The sequence below is a fragment of the Cyprinus carpio genome, chromosome A5 (assembly GCF_018340385.1).
Source record: "Cyprinus carpio isolate SPL01 chromosome A5, ASM1834038v1, whole genome shotgun sequence".
Lineage (NCBI taxonomy): Eukaryota > Metazoa > Chordata > Actinopteri > Cypriniformes > Cyprinidae > Cyprinus > Cyprinus carpio.
The window spans coordinates 21,223,388-21,240,878 of record NC_056576.1 but is presented as its reverse complement, the minus strand read 5'-3'; the positions used below and the strand labels follow the sequence as shown (position 1 = coordinate 21,240,878).

General features: G+C 38.4%; 1 protein-coding gene across 4 annotated transcripts; it reads right to left on the bottom strand.

Moving 5' to 3' along the window:
- Positions 1-885: 885 nt before the first annotated feature.
- On the bottom strand, positions 886-16,790 carry LOC109059341 (tumor necrosis factor alpha-induced protein 2-like). Of its 4 annotated transcripts, none has more exons than XM_042756405.1 (13): positions 16,640-16,790; positions 13,077-13,606; positions 9,642-9,862; positions 8,512-9,286; positions 7,310-7,424; positions 7,093-7,203; positions 6,579-6,679; positions 6,198-6,308; positions 5,368-5,503; positions 5,166-5,288; positions 4,930-5,085; positions 4,477-4,598; positions 886-2,014 (listed from the first exon to the last, which is right to left on the bottom strand). In XM_042756405.1, exons 2-13 carry the CDS (start codon positions 13,589-13,591, stop codon positions 1,687-1,689), a joined length of 2,814 nt encoding a protein of 937 aa, XP_042612339.1. In that variant the 5' UTR covers positions 13,592-13,606; positions 16,640-16,790; the 3' UTR covers positions 886-1,686. The 4 variants fall into 4 exon arrangements, with proteins under 4 accessions (XP_042612339.1, XP_042612342.1, XP_042612341.1 ...); XM_042756407.1 differs by lacking the exon at positions 886-2,014 and adding an exon at positions 3,035-3,539; XM_042756406.1 differs by lacking the exon at positions 886-2,014 and adding an exon at positions 3,515-3,650.
- Between the last annotated feature and the right edge of the window lie 701 nt (positions 16,791-17,491).

The window sequence follows — 17,491 nt, the reverse complement described above, 5'->3', positions numbered from 1 at the left end:
ATATGAATACACTCACAATAAAAAAACTAAACTAGTAGTTTACTGAGACTATACTTCAAACAAAGTATACAAAGTATTTAAATAAAAAAATAACAATACACATAAAATCACACTTATAATAAAATCACAACAAAATACAAAAAACATAGAGGTAAACTAGTTGTGTACTCAAAGTTTGCTACTGTTATTAATAGTGTACTTTTATATACTAGAAAGTGGGCCAATTTAGTCCCAAGGAGTATTGAAACAGTACACTTACAAGTATACTACTAGAACACTGATATTTCTATACTTGCTATGTAAAGTATACTTAAAAATATACTTGAACTTTATTTAAGTATACTTAATAAAATAAACTTGAAGTATACTACTTTCTGGTAAGGGAAGTGTGAGCGTCATTCTCCGGCTACAGTTTATTTGGGTTAAAATAGGGTTATTGTGTTGAAAAGGAAGTAGCCACCTGTGGTGATGTGTATACTTGGCTCTGATAAGAGGACTCGTTTGGCACCTCTCAGAACAACAGGAACAGACCAGTTACCCAAAACATCCTTAAGCTGACAGACAGTACAGCTCAAACTCAACTCAGCCCGAACCCACAGAAATCCACACAGCTGAATAAAGTTGAGAGGAGCCCACCTGCAACTTTAATCTATTCATCTATAATTAACAGCACTTATTCATGGAACATTTGTCATGTAAATGGCACAGAGTAAAATATATACCAGTGTTCAAGTTCAGTCGGATTAAAAAAAAAAAAAGAAACACAACACAAAAATAACAATTTTATTTCATATCAAATAAAATAAATGCAAATATAAAATAAAACAAAAAAAAAACAAAATTCAAAACCCTACTGACCCCAAACTTTTAAACAGTAGTGTATAAAAACATTAATGTTAAGGGAAAAAACCCCAGCAATTTAATTACAATATAATTAATTTTCCAGTCAATGGGGCATTATTTCTTATTTACCTGAAACAATATCACACACACATTTAATTCATGTTAGATTCAGATCTCAGTAGCTCAGATTTGAATAGTGATGAGACATGAAAAGAAAAGAGATACAGAGAAACAGAATCCTAAACATTAGTACAAAATCAGAGGAATTCACATTCTTTAAATGTCACAATCTCAAATGTAGCTGTTTATGCATTGTAGACCTGTACCTGGTGTTTGACACAGCATGTACATGCATCTGCTCTGTGTGTGATTTAATGTCAAGCTAAAGCAGTTTTCTGCACACAGCCTGCACTAATAAAAATGTCAGCATGTCTCCACTCTACAGTGATGAGTTTCCTGCCGCTTCTCTCAAATCATGTGGCTGTTCACACGACAGAGGTCCAGCTAGTCAGTATACAGCAGTCCACTAACAGCCTGTTTAAAGCGAGAGAGAGTTATAGATCATTTCCCGTCCTTTGAAGTGCCCACTGACTTATTCCGCTCCAGCTGTGCTCTGAAGGACAAGTATTGTTGTGATTTTACTTTTGCTGTCATAACCTTATCTTATCCTCCTTTTTGACTGGGTTCTGACCACATTTATCTGTGGAAATAGATTGAGCCATCTTTTTCTTAATATTAAACTGATTTGATTATGTAATACTTGTTGTGATGCTGTGTATTTATCATTTATTGTGTCTTTTCTAAATATCAGGATGCTATGCATTGTAGTTATGCTGTATTTCATTATTTTGAAGGTTCAGTAAAGCGCTTTGTGCGGCTTGATTGTGTTCTTTCGTTGCCATGTTTCTCATTCTGACACTTCCTGCTGCGATTACGGCGCGGCCGGGCACTGGAGACCCACGATGACACAGTCAGACCGAAGCGGATCAGAACCAGCCCCAAACAGGACATGTCTTTGGCCACTGCGATTTCAGAGAAGAGGGCACGATCTCGGGGTAGATTGATAGAGCTGTCGCTGTTCTCTAAGTCCCGGACAACAGCTAGAATCTCCTGACGGTCTGTCTGATGCACCATCCCACGGACATTCAACACAGCAGAGATGTGTCTCCTCCTGTGAGGAGATGGAAAGAGACAGCAAGGGCATGGTTCATATTTCTTATTTATAAAAGCATACATTACTCAGCTTGCCTTTACACAAAACAAGAAATACATTGCTCACAGTTGAATAAAGTATATAAACCCACATTAAAAAAAAAAAAAAAAAAAAAAAAAAATATATATATATATATATCTATATATATATATATATATATATATATATATATATTAAGAAGAAGAATAATAGAGACAACATTTGTGAGCTCATAAGAAATTCATGGAAAAAGTAGAGATGCACCAATAATTATTATTTATCTTACAGTAATAAAATAAACATACAGTACTACTAGTAAAAAAATAAAGCAGTAAAAATGCTACAAATGAACTTAGTTGCCAAGGCAACATTTCTCATTTTTGCTAAGGTTTCCATCTAATATTCATATTTTATTTGATTTCAGCTTTATTTCAATTACCACATTTGTAATAGTTTTATTTAAAAATAACACTTATTAAAACATCTAAATGTACAGTATGATAAATGGACATTCATATTGAGATTTGCATTTAGAAGTGTTATGAAGATTATTTTTAAGTGAGCATTAGCTGACGATAAAGGTTATCGAGGGGGAAAACAGGAAATTAACAGCACAAATAAATATCCGATATCCAACTGTTGCAATAAAATCTCTAATATTCTCTGATAAATTTGGTTCAGATATATCATGCATCAAAAAAAAGATACGTTTGACTTAATCATGTTGTCTTGTCGGTTATATTGATCAATTAATTCTGATGATGTATAGTGAACAAATCAACATTTTTCTTAAAGAATCAGTCAAACCGAAGTTTCATCAGTTCCCTTTCAGACCATTATTTAGATAAAGGGCAAAAGAGAAACTTTATTATTAAAACAAAACATAAAAAGTGTAATATTACTAAGAGCGGTCTGGAATTAATTCAGAGAAAAGTCATTTTAGAAATTTAAACAGTAGCGTGTTTAAGCGCCCCCCCCCACCCACCCCGGGACCACTTGCAGAGGGCCCCCAACACCCTAAACACACCCCTGAATTTAAACCAAATGTGTTTCTTTATAATGATCCCTTGACAGTGCTCATGGCTCAAAAAGCAAAATTGAGTCAGCGCTCCATACTGAGAAGTTGGCATGTCCTGCCTATAGATAACAATGTGAAAGTGTGACAGACTTTCACATAGACAGACAGTCAAAAACAGGAAGCACCACTGCTAAACACAAAGAGAAGCTAAGTAGCCACCACTTTTTGGCTTTTGATCTTTAGTTTGTGTGTGTGTGTGTATTTGATTGGAGTGTGGCACCAGTCAGTCTCCTGTGACCTGGCAGGAACAAGAAGTACTCCACAGCCACTTCCTGTCTGCTGAGGAGGGTCGTGCGTCAGCAAGCAGGAGCACTGCCAGCCAGCGACTGAGTGCACACACACACTCCTCTTCATTCAAACAAAAGCACTGGAGTAAAGTGGGGTCACATCTCATCCATTCCCCTGTTTACTGTCTGCTGTTCCCTCCTGTCCACATAAAGGAAAGTTGGCACTGAGATGGAGCACCACGGTAACTATTTTCAGACACACATTCTTAGAATGACCTCAGGAAACGGAGAGGTGTTGTGAAAAATAGTCCTTAAGGAAATGAGAGAGGAACATGTCAGATTTTTCATGAGTAAAAGCACTTTAAGATGACAGAGTTCAGGTTCTACCCTTCCGCAGGTCTTAAAATGTTCAGCAAAATTGTATTAATGTAATAATTATGTAAACAGACAAAGTTACATATTAGTATACTGAGTGCTCCAAGAGCCAATTAAACGTGTTCCTTCCAGTTTTATGCTATAAAAAAATCGACATCCTAATCTACATTTGGCTTCTGTTTTATTGCAGTTTTTAAACAACACTTGGTTCCAGTCATTAAATTTTATTGGCCTAGTTGCTTTCTAAGGGGCCATTCACACAGAATGCATTTTTCCATTCCACCCTCACTTCTCTATGAAAGCATTGCATTTGTATCTTTTGCAGCATCTCATGGTACATAGTGTTCTAAAATTGCTAGTATTTATTTATTTTTTTAAATTTCACTGCTTAGATCTTGGTTATTTAAAAGCCAAAATGTGTTGCGTGAGAATCACCCCTAAGAGTGCTGAAATAGAGTACATCAGCAGATGTACTGTATTCCAGAGCATGTGATGTGGAGCGGAAATGAAGCAGTCAGTGGATTCGTCTGGAGCGAGGTGTGGGTCAGAAATTCTTTGTTTTCTCTCATTCCATTATTGTTTTGAGAGAATTTTTCTAACTAGTGAGGACTAGTTTTTCTAACTAGTAATGGAGTGGAGCTGATTAGAAGGTATGTTAGAACCAAGACATACACTTTTCATCTCTGGGTATCCCTGCATCACTGTTTCATGACAGGGCTCTGAAAATGGGTTTGATTATGGGTTTGTCCTGGTGTTCTTACCGTATATCTGGAAATTCCTTCACCAAAACTCCAACTTCCATCTGAATAGAGGGAGTGTCCTCCAAAACTATGATGTCAGCCAGGTGAACAATAACACTGTCCAACCAGAAGGAAGTTGACTCCTGTGAAAAAAAAAAAATCATTAACTAATTGGTGTTAAATTTAAATCTGATTTGCTTTTCGCAAATACTTTTTTTCCCCATTGACAGCCATAGTTTTATGCTTATCTTCAGGTTTATGCACCTAACCGTACAATACAGTAAATGTTGGGAGGAAACAAGTTGTCGACTTAACCGAAAGTTTTCTTTTCATTCTATAAATGGGTCTTTATGCATAAAAATATGTAGCTGCCTTTATATAGTGAGAAGGTCCCTCGTAAGGAGATTATCATTATATTAGAAATCATTTAAGATAATGTAAGGCATGATCTTTATTAAACTAAGTGGCACTGACCAGATCTTTAAAAAGAGCCTTCAGCTGTTTGGCCTCATCCTGCAGACGGAATGCCACTCTCTTCCTCATTTTGAGTGATGTACAAATGACCCGCCCCCTCATGATGGCACGAACATATTCAACCAGGACCCGCCTGTGCACCTCATTCACCAATGCCTGATAGTCAATCAGATGATCAATCAATCAACCAACCATCCAAACCGTCTGTGAGAAAGCATGAGTGCTCTAAGTCATACCTGATATGGAGGGCAGTCCATTCTGCGGAACTTTTTAAAGTGCTGTTTAATAGTCATCTCAATGCTTTCATAGGCCTCAGTGTTTTCCAGCCACTTCCTCTTCACCAGCTTATCGAAGAATGGCTGGAATCATGCCAGAAAACCATCAGTGAATACTTTAAGAGACATCTGGGTCAAATGTGAATGTGTGCAAGTGTCTCACCCTGATGTTTTCAAACAGTATGTCCGAGAGAACTTGCACTGACTGGTTAACAATTCGCTCCAGAGACAATTGTGCTTTCTGGGAGGTATCCTCACTGCCAAAGGCGTCACACAGACGACAGCGCTCCACAAAAGTCCTACAGAGTTCAACACAGGATTCAAATCCTGCACAGTTGAGTCATCTTATTTTTTATTTTAATGCTATTTCATTGCATTATTCTTTTCATATTATTTTCATAAACATTGTTTTAAGTTTGCATTTGGGTTACTGATCAGTTGAGTTGTGATTCTCCTGACTATGAACAGAATCACATTCTCTTATCTTGTTTTGTATTGTTCTTGTTATATGTTGCAAAATGCACATTATTCTAAAATTACTCAGTATTCTCTATAAACGCTGAACATTTTAGATGGCAAAATGGGATTTGGGTGTATAGTATTGTATATTATAGCATAGTATATTCGGAAATTTGAAAAACTATACACCAAGAAAAGTCTCTAAAAATAGGGCCCAATGTACTATGTTAATATGAAGGATTTTTCATGGATGTTTTAGCCGTATTTTTGTTTTAGAGTTGAAGGAAGTGTGCTTAACACAACTTAACAGATAATTACCAGTAGCTTTTCTTTTTTTTCTACAGATTTTTTTTTTTCTGACAGTGTATTTTTTATATTAGCCCAGCGATTTCTAGCCTCACCATTCTTAAAACCATAAATATAGAGAATATACATTTCTAAAGACTACAGATTTTTCTGTTTCTTTCAGTCCTCAAAAAACATCCAGGTTGGGAAAGGTTTGAATAGATAGATATGGTGAATAAGATGAAAAACCTGAAAGGTGGAACACAGTTGACAAGAGCAATGGTCCTGGAGACATAACCATCTCCATGATCCCCAAACTCTGACTGCGTGTCATGGAACATCTCAACCTTCCTCTGGAAACTAAATAACACAGACACACAAACACACAAATCTCATAATTTTAGACTTCCCTATTCAAAAGTGGAGACGAAAAAGTCACCCTTTGAATATAATGTAGGAACGACAAAAGTGCCCAACCATACAATTATTGTCATGTCAGTAAATGTCTAAATATCATTAGATTAATTATATGAGTTTGTAAATATCTTTTAGTAAACATGATCATCATTTTTGAGTGGCTTTTGTCATCATCAGCATTATTATGATCATACTATCTTGTCCACATCTCACCTGTGCAGGAAATCTGCAAGTCCATTCAAAGTGCAGCGAGCAACACGAGCTCCTAGTGGCTGACTGACAGCTGTTGATCTGTCCATATCTACCTTTAGCCTCTGAGACAGATTAAGACACACATGAATACAAAAAGATATTCACAACGACCTTGTAAATCTGAAGAGTTCAGATGCAAAAGCCTCTAAGTATGTCTGACGTTTTTCTTAAAAATTAGCATTTCTTTCTGGCTAGTATGCATAGTACTTCTGAATGGGTTGAGGCTGGGATTTAGCACATTTGAAGTGAAAGTACTTGATGATCATATACTATGTGTGGAGAGCATTCACTCAGTATCGTTATCTCAGTTTTTACCAGTTTTTTATGTCTTTTAGAGGCTTTTGCATTGGAACTTTTCATATTATCAGTTACATACACTAACATACATTGCTAAACATAAAGTGGAAGGTATGCATACAGTCAGATTCCAAAGAATGCAGTAATGGCTGTAGATGTGTATAATTGATGATATTACCTGTATAACAGAACGGGCGAGGCCAGATTGATACTCTTCAATGTGCAGCGTCTGAGCCCATCGCTTTTCTTCATCATCTAAAACTTGCGAGAGCTCTGTAGTCATCTTGTCCTGTACAAACACACACATGCAATGGATATTATTTTAACACAATTAATTTGTTTCCTGAGATTAATAAGTAATACATAATTTGACTCAAAATTTTCTAAATTTTTACCCAAACAGTTTCGACGCAGTCCTGTTCCAGCCGATCTATGACATCTTCAGGAAGTAGGGGTTCTAGAGCTTCACACACTATAGTGCCCATTGCTCCAACTGAAGCCAGGACGTCCCTATGGGACACCAACAGTCAGAACTAGTGTATGTTTGTGTGTCCATAAGTGTTAGTGTGTTCAAGTTCATTTGTGTCGTGCAGTGTTGGGAAAGTAACAACCTAATTATAATTTGAAATAGACAGACTGCAGAGAAGCTACTGTTTAATTTTTTTTAAAGTAGTTTGTCTGCAACAAAAGAGCTAAGCAGGCCTAAGCAAGAAGGCATATGATGTCACATGATGGCCAAGAATAGTAACTCATACTCAGAATTTGTGCTCTGCATTTCACCCATCCAAGTGCACACACACAGCAGTGAGTAGAGAACACACACCGTGAACACACACCTGGAGCAGTGGGCAGCCAATTTGCTGTGGCAACCAGGGAGCAATTGGGGGTTAGGTGCCTTGGTCAAGGGCACCCCAGTTGTGGGTAATGAGGTTGGAAGAGTTGTGGGTAATGAGGGTTCATTCACTCCCCCCACCTACATTTACTGCTGACACTGGAAATTGAACCCGCGACCTTCTGGTTACAAGTCTGACTCTCAAACAGTTAAGCCACAACTGCACAAATTTATATATACATTGATTTTAATTTATAAATAAAAAGTAACAATCTAATGATTTAATGTTTCATTGGATCAAAGTTTTATGTTTGCTGGCACCAAAACAATAGGAGGATTGAATGAATAAACTGATCTCAATTAGGGTGACAGACAGTACACTCTTAAAAAATTAAGGTCCCAGAAATGACCAATCTGTGTTCCCAAAAATATCTATAGTTTTGTTTTGTTTTTTCTATTTTCTAAACATGCATTAAATTTTCATTTCATTAAAGTGCTGAAATATTGTAATGCTACTGAAAAATACAGTCAAATTAATAGTGTGGCTACTTTTAGTACACAAGACCGGTGTTGTGCATGTGTACAGTAATTCTCCCAGGTATTCAGCACCGTTGTTATTCATTCTAATAAACAATGCATCTGATATTAATAGACCAGAGCTTATTTTTCCACTGGGTCATTAAACCAAGTGGAATGTAACTGCAGGAAAGGTGTGTGTAAAAATAGAAAACACACCTCATTGTCTATGTATACATGTGAAAATACCTGTTGTAAATGTTGTAGATCCAGTCCAGCAGTGAGTATGTGTCTGTGATCTGAATAGGTCCACTAGTGATGGTCTTCAGTCGTTTGGCAACAGCCCTGTGATAACTCTGCATGTAGACCTGAAACACACCAAACTCCTCGGGATAAACCACCACCACATTCCGACGTGCTGCATCCATGTCTTCCACCACTCTGCCCCTCAAACGCTCCAAATACATGCCCATCTGGCCTGCAGCGATGCCCCCTGGTTGTGGAAGACACCAGTCAGCTGCCTCTCCCACAGCCTCCACCCACCTTTGACGCAGTCTCCTGGGACGCTTTGAAGGCCGGGAATGGACTTCAGATTGGTCACCAGCTTGGGCGGTGGACTGGGCCTCTTGCCGCAGGGCCCAGACCTTGTCAGCATGCTCCTCCTGTTGAATCACCAGCACCACTAGGCCAAGCTGAGGTCCGCTGCAGGGTTGACGTAACGACTCCCTCACCACGTCCCACATCTCTCTCTGAAGAGCCTCGTACAGCAACTCAACGTCTTTCACTTTGCGAAGCCCAGAATCCCACATGCTTGGGCCGGGATCCTCACTGCCTGAACCAGTCAACAGGGGGAGCCAAGGAGAAAATGTGATTGTGGAAGGAGTTATGTTACTGGCCGAGGTTGAAATGGGTGTGGTTTGTGTCAAGAGGGAGGGATCAAGTTCACATTCCCTCTCAAGCTCTTGGATGTGCGTGTCGGCTAGCAGCAGGTCTCTCTGATTAACTAACTGTAGGATCTCCAACACTATGAGAGAAAGTGAGAGATTGAGTAGTGTTAATTGTCATTTACGGCCATGTGTTTAATCACTTGATGTGTTGTCTTTGGAACAGGCTGTACATTGACACGGTTGCAATTTTCTCTCCTTGCGCTGAGATTATCAGGTAGGATCTGCTGCACAAAGAAAGTGAGTAATTTCCTGTCTCTGTGAAAGTGTTTGTTGATTGGCCAGTGACTCACAGGGACTTTTGGACCTTGATACTGCTTATTAAGTGCAAGGTGTTATGGGTCAAACATGGAGACCCCTGACTGTTACACTTTGTACGTGCCATAAAAAATTCAAACAAGTACAGATGTAACAAAAGCAAAAACAAAGTTGTACCTGATAGTGGCTCCCTGCGTTTGACTGGTTGTTCTTCTTCTACTGAATCTTGCTCATCTTCCTCGGAGCTGCGGTTTGTTAGCGAGTCTCCTCTGAGTTTGCTCAAACTGACCATTCGTAGGAATGAGGGACACCTGCGACTGTCTTCATCATTTTCAGTGGTAAGATCACCTGTAGGTAGACTATCTCTGCGCTCACTCTCCTTACGACGGCCTGCCAACCTGAGGAGAGGAGATGCATTAAAAAATGTCCTTTCAAATACCTTTACAACAACTGCAGAAAATAACTAGTCTCAGAAATAATGATTTGTGCAACACTGATTCTCACCTGGTTGGTTTCAGGTCTGGTCTGAAAAAAAATTGCTAAATGCAAACAATGCTGCACAACTAATAATATTCAATATTTACAATCATACATAATTAGGATGGCAAATGTAAATGTCAACATTTAACAGTGGGAATTAATGCATCATATTTATTTTGTTGTTGATGTCATGGGCTGTGGTTTGTTGTATTTAAATTTTTGCCATATCAGCTGCATCGGCTATTACATGGCAGATATACATAAAAAATTAACAACAGTATCATAAATACAATATAATAAAAACAAACATTTTATAAAATTCTACTTACAGAAAAAGACAAGATTCAGCACAATTCTATAAAAGATTCTTTAAATGTACTTGTGATAAAAATTGTAAAAGTTCCTCTTCTAGGGAACTCGTGCTGTGTCCTCTTGTGGACACATTGGGGAATGCCACTGGCAGTACCGGTTTCTGAAGCATGTGTGAAAAAACTCCAATCCTATTGGTCCACATAGCCCGTGACGTCATAGGTGGGCATCCGGCAGTATAAAAGGGAGCCTGCTGAATACGTCACCAATTTTTATTGTCTTCATGAGCCGTTTGTTTTTAAGCAGTGTGTATTATGGCTGTAAAACCAGGTGAGCATTTCAAGAAGTTTGTGCCTCTGTGTCCTAGGTTCTTGACATCTGAGGACACACACGAATTGTGCATTATGTGCCTTGGTGAGGAGCAGGTTTGTTTGGTGCTTGAAGGCTTCGTATGGGTGCATTGTGAGAAATTCACTATGTAGACGCTCCGATCACATTTGTTACTTTTCTCGAGGGAAGAGGGGCATGCGTATGCACCTTGCGGATTGGGTTTCTCTGCTGCCGAGTCACAGCGGAAACTCAGCTTGTAGGGTTCACAGATAAAGCTCGCAGAGAAGTTTGAGAAAAGTATGGTACTTTCAAAGACTCTGGCTGCAAGGTCAAGCACGGCACGGGATCCAGACACTCTTTCATCTGATCCCGATAGTGTGCTGCTGGGCTCTTCTAGCCTGGATGATAATGAAGAGATAGATGTGGTTGGTGACGTTAATGAAAGTGAGCACCGAGTCATCATCCGCCACTCCCAGCCACAATTACGGGGATATGCTGGAAGTGATGGATCGTGCTGCTAAGCAGCTCGATCTCGCTTGGTTGCATGAAAGGCATAAACCTGCCCGCAGCCAACTAGATGAGCGTTTTCTGGCTGGTCTTGATCGTCCCATCCCCAGGAGTCTTCCTAGGATGCCCCTGTAAAGAAGACATTTGCGAGTTATCTTGCTCAGTGTGCATCATCCTCTTGAAGACTCCTGCCTTGCCATCTATAGCATTTCAAACCACCTCGCGATTCAATGGCAAGGTATATGTGGTACCGGGTCAGGCTGGTGGAGTATTGCACACCATGGCGGCGGTGTTACTAGCCTACCAGGCTGACTTGCTGAAAGATTTGGATAAGGGCAGAGGTTTGTCTCCTGAGGTGGTTGAGAAGCTGCGCCACACTACAGAGCTAGCTCTCCCTGCCACCAGGAAAACTGCTGTTGCTCTAGCTGAGGCTCATAGACAAGACCAAATCTCTAGCATAGCTAACCACGCACACCCACCCTCTATCAATCAGCAGCAAACATACCTCACTCATGCTAGCATCTGAGAACATAAAACTGAGGTTAGTTAGCCATTGGCACTGACACTGATTAGGGACCGTTGTGTTATAGCCATCTGAGGGTGGTTATATTCCAGTCATGGTTATGGCAGGACGGGCTTACTTAAATTCAGCTATTTTGCTCCCCTACTTAGGGTTTTTAAGCACCGGTCTCCTTGAGGCCTTCCCTTGAGCCTCACCTCTACATCCCCTTATACCCTTATAAGGTATAAAGCACACCACCAAAGTCTTATCTCCCGATTGCAGTGGTCCCCTTTACTAGAGCCTAACTATCTCAGGATAGTTATGTGCAAGCCTGGAGATTCATCCCCTACCTAGGGTTTCTTAGTAGTGATCTCCTGAACCTTGCCTAGACAGTGCTATCTCCCCTTATAGGGTTGTAAGCAGATGGCCCACTCTCTGTGGTCCGGTCAGATTTGTAGGAAGGTTTACCTGATATCTATCTGAGGCTAGCTGTGTATTGATTGCACTTGGTCTACGAGACTTTTCATAAGACCCTTAGAACATAGCTATCTGAGGATAGTTGTTTTCTAGCTCAGAAGCTACTTCCCCTTCTTGGTCCATTAAGTAACAACCTCCTTGGCTCCTGTCTAGAGGCTTTCTGGTTTAGCTTCTTCAGTGGTCTTGTGTATCCAGGCTAGTATTGCTCACATAGCATAGCTATCTGAGGATAGTTGTGTTCTTAAGATGGTTTGGATGTCCCTCTTTCATCTGAATTGGGTTCCCCATTTCTGCCAGGTGATGTGAGCGGCCCAGGGCATCAGGGGCTTGGTCCCCTTCTGAGGAAAGTTTAAGTGTATGTCTGTCACTTCCTTGGTGCTCCTCACCAGGTGGTGGCATACGCCTTGGCATGGCATAGTTGGAATTTAATTCCCCAATGTGTCCACAAGAGGACACAATGCGTTTTCCCTAGAAGGAGAACGTCTCGGGTTACGCATGTAACCATGGTTCCCAGAGAGAGAATGAGACGCTGCGTTCCCTCGCGATGCCTTTGGCCTGCCTGTTTCATGTCTCCTTCAGACAACAAAGTTGGTGACGTATTCAGCAGGCACCCCTTTTATACTGCCGGGCTCCCACCCATGACATCATGGCCTATGTAGACTAATAGGATTGGAGTTTTTTGATATGTGCTTCAGACACCGGTCCTGCCTGCGGCATTCCCCAATGTGTCCACAAGAGAATTCAGTGTTTTGTTCCCTCTTGGGGAACCAACAGTCAACAGTCAGCAACAGTCTTCTCTCTGGTGATTTATGGTGATTTTAATTTAGAAAACATTACATTTTGTATATACTTGGGTTTCAACTATTCATGATTATAATAAAGCATTCCAGTGTTCGACTTTAATGATATTTGTGTTTTTAGCATGGGGAACCATAGCCTAACCATAGCATAACCAGCATAACCAGTTGAGAACCACTGATATATAATATGCATATTACCATTCTCACCTCAGTAAAGTCATGATCTCCTCTGAGGCTCGTCGATAGTTCTTTTTTTTCTTTCCTGAGGCAGGTGTCGCTGGGAGGGTGGCACTCCGTAGTGAAGGAGCGGCACCCCACACGTTTCTTCCTGTCATACGCAGCCCCTTGCCTAATTTGCCAAGGGTCTTCAGTGGTGATGAGCCACAGATTCGTTCCAGAGTTCCTCTCTTTTCTTTTGATCCCTCAGTGACCTTTGACCCTCCACGCTGCTCAGCATTTGCCTCATTCTCCAGTGCTTCGCTCACCTGGGATGACCTTTGGTAATCTTGTCCTTTCTCCCAGACCCTACCTTCTTCATTATTCCACCCCATGCCTGCCCATGCCCCCTCAAACGGATTCAGATCGGATGGTGGTAGAATGAGTTCCCCGTTGCTATGGTTACTCTTTATGATGAGTTCACCATTAGTGAGATTACTCTTTTGGACATCACCATTGCTGTGGTTACTCTTAAATCTCTTGGGCAGCCTCTTGAGGATGGGCATCCTGGCACTGGTTAACTAAAAGACAAAACGGACATTGTAACATAGATCAGAATCAATTGTCTCATTAAAATCTCATCTCATTTAATTGAAACACATATGTATTATGTATCCTGAAGATCTCATAGTACAGGTTTTTCCAAACAGTTTGTGTCACACATCTGCAGAATTCCAGTTAAATTCCACTGATTTTAGTCAACTGCAGTAAATGGATTACATATACACTACCGGTCCAAAGTTTGGGATCAGAACGATTTTTTATGTTTTTTACAGTTTCTTATGCTCATCAAGGCTGCATTTATTTTGATCAAAAATACAGGGGGGAAAAGTAATATTGTGAAATATTATTATGATGTAAAATAACATTTTCTATTTTTATATACATTAAAATCTAATTCATTCCTGTGATCAAAGCTGAATTTTCAGCATCATTAGTCCAGTCTTCAGTGTCACATGATCCTTCAGAAATCATTCTAAAATCCTGATTTATTATCAGTGCTGGAAAATATTAATATTTTGTTGGAACCTGTGATACATTTTTCAGGATTCTTTGATGAATAAAAAGTTAAAAAGAAGAGCATTTATTTAAAATAGAAATATTTCCTAACAACATACACTAACGTTCAAAAGCTTGGGGTCAGTAAATTTTTATTCTTTTTTTTTTTTTTTTGAAAGAAATTAAAACTTTTACTCAGCAAGGATGTGTTTAATTGTTAAGAAGTTATAGCAAAGATTTATATTGTTAGAAAAGATTTATATTTTGAATAAATGCTGTTCTTTTTAACTTTTTATTCATCAGAGAATCCTGAAAAAAAGTATCACAGGTTCCAACAAAATATAAAGCAGTACAACTGTTGCCAACACTGATAATTCTAATAATAAATCAGCATATTAGAATGATTTCTTAAGGATCATGTGACATTTTATACTGGAGTAATGGCTGATGGAAATTCAGCTTTGCATCACAGAAATAAGTTATATTTTAATATCCTATATATATACACACAAACACACTATTGAATGTGTTTAACTTCTTACATTTATTTGTTAAATGCATCTAAACAAGATTTTCTTGTATATTGTATCATGTCAAAAAGCAAGTCTGAAGTCCACCATGTGTCCAGCTTAAAGGTAACAAGAGCTGAAACCTGTTCAAACTGCCTTTATCAGGTCTGTCTTAAATGACTTTGCCTTGTTGCATTCTCATTGTTCAGTATTCCGGTGAGCTGAGTGCATTAACAGCATATGTATGTGTGTGTTCTTTGAGGACATAAGCAGTTTTTATGCTCCTATAATGGAAGCTTCCATCCAGATGTGTCAGAATAGTTTCCTGACCTCAGGGTTTCTCAAAACATACACACTCTTTTCTCAAACGCAAACACCACACAAACTCACTCACTTTCTGCAAAGTCTCTCAGGGGATTAATAAAGTATTTCCAACAAATTCTATAAAACCTGCAATCTACATATTAAAAATTTATCAGTACTTTAGTAGAAATCTATCAACAGGTACACATTAAGATAATTCCTTGTAAAATTTGAACAAAGCCTCCTGAAATATATATTAAAATAAAGAGGTGAAGATAGAGTAGGAGGGAAAGAGAGAGTGACAGAGGAAGGGAGAGGGAGGAAGGTGCGGTTGTGTAGCACACAGTGACCCCTGTGATTGTGTTTCAGCATCCCTGCTTTGCATTATTTCTGCACAGAGTTCCCCTGTTGTTGTGGTTAAAGATCTGGGCTGGGAACCAAAATGTTTTAGGTTCAAACTCTTTAGTTTCATCGATCATAACCCATCACCATTGTACCTTCAGCTGAATGTTTATTAAATTAAACTGACTCATTTGGTTATTTATTGTCTGGATTTCAGGTGGACCTTCTGCAAGTATTTTTGTACTTACATAATTCCAGGTAAAAGACAGGAAAACATCACTTTTAAATGTTGATGTTTAAAAAGGAATGAGATGTGTATTTCTACAATAATATGTATATGTTTAAAGACAGACAAATATTAAACAAACATGAACAGATGAAAAAAATAAAAATGTAGAAACAGGGCTGCCACAGAATCAAATACTCTGGACCAAAAAGAATGATTATCCATTTTCAGTTATAGGTGAACTTCAATAGCATCAGGACTTCTGATGACTCTTAAGAAATATGTTGGACTGTAGATACACATCTGAAAATACACTTTGCAGCATAGAGCAGTGTGCAGGGCACTGAATTATTTGCTCCCATTTGCATTACAGAATTACAGGATTAGTAAGGTCAAAACAGCAATAAAATAAAATGCATCTCTAGTATAATGTTTAGAGGAAGGAAAATTGCTGGAGCTGTTTAATTTGCTAAGAACTAAATGAAGCACTTGGAGTATATTTTGTCTTAAATTAAAAAATTTGACACTATGAATGAATTAAGTTCATGATCATCAGTACCTAATAATTATTAAGTTAATAAAAAATAGACTATTATTCAGTTCATGTGTTTAAACTCAGATCAGGGAGCAATTGTGAAGTTCATATGAATGACTAATTAAAAATGTCATTAAGAGTTTTAGACAATATATGTGTGTATGGTTATATATGTCATATATATATATACATTTTAATTATTGTGGACAGTTATAAAGTTAGTTATATATTTTATATATAAGGTTACACTTTAGACATTCTACTAACTACAAGTAACTTTGCAAGTGCATGTCAACAAGCATGTCAAGAGTAGTAGTAGATTGTGAGTGTTACATACATATATACATAAATATATATATATATAATTTGATATAATTTTTTCCATTTACTGTTGTCAAAATATGTTCTTACTTTGTACAGTGACATTTGCTCTCCCACCATTTCAAAAATGTTTAATTTTGATAACATGTTGAAGTACATAAGCAAATCTTAAAACAATCATGCGAATAATTTATCATTTGTATTTAGAAAAAAAAAATCTGTAAAACTGGATTTGACATAATACAACTAATAATAAAAATCTAAATGTATGTATTGATAAAAACAAACATACAAGCACAAGAACATATGCATCTCTTACCTTACGCTGCAGTGGGCATTCAGCTCAGGGCAAATCCATTCCAGTGTCTGTGAGAGTGATAGAGAGCCTATCAGTAAGAGAAAGAGGGGCAAAGTGTGCGTGTCTGTCTCCAAGATTTTGGGGCCCTGTATTGGAATGTCGGAGGCAGCCGCTCGGTTTGCTACCAGATGATGATGCATTTTCCTGAGGAAAAAGAGACACCCTCCCTAAACAAACATACAGACACACACACACACACACATACAACAACACATGTACAACTTTAAATGCGCAGGCAGGTACACACATATATTCACATATGCACCCATTGATTTACCCTTGAACACACATAAACTATTCAAAGATAATGTTTTAACAAACAGCGAGCACCTCAAGTTACTTTTTAATAATAAAAACAATAATAATGTTCTTAATGTCAATAACCTTAATCTTAAACAGTTGACATAATAACAGAAACTCTTAAAACTCTCCTATTAGAAGATATGGAATGGGCTATTTATGTAATTCTCACATTTAAATGCTTAGCATCTATCATCAAGAACTGGCAGATGCATTCAACGCACAGAGCTCTTCTAACGGAGGGTTACAGATAAAAATGAATTTTATATATATATATATATATATATATATATATATATATATTATATATATATACACACACACACACACACACACACACACACACACACATATTTATATATATTAATACACACATACACATACACATACGCGTGACCTATCACAAGTCTATCCATGTACAAGACACTTAACCCCAGGTTCTGTGCCTCAGATTTCATTAGTCTGAAAGCAACATCGTAATATTCCAGTGATTTTGATGATGGTCACCTCAGC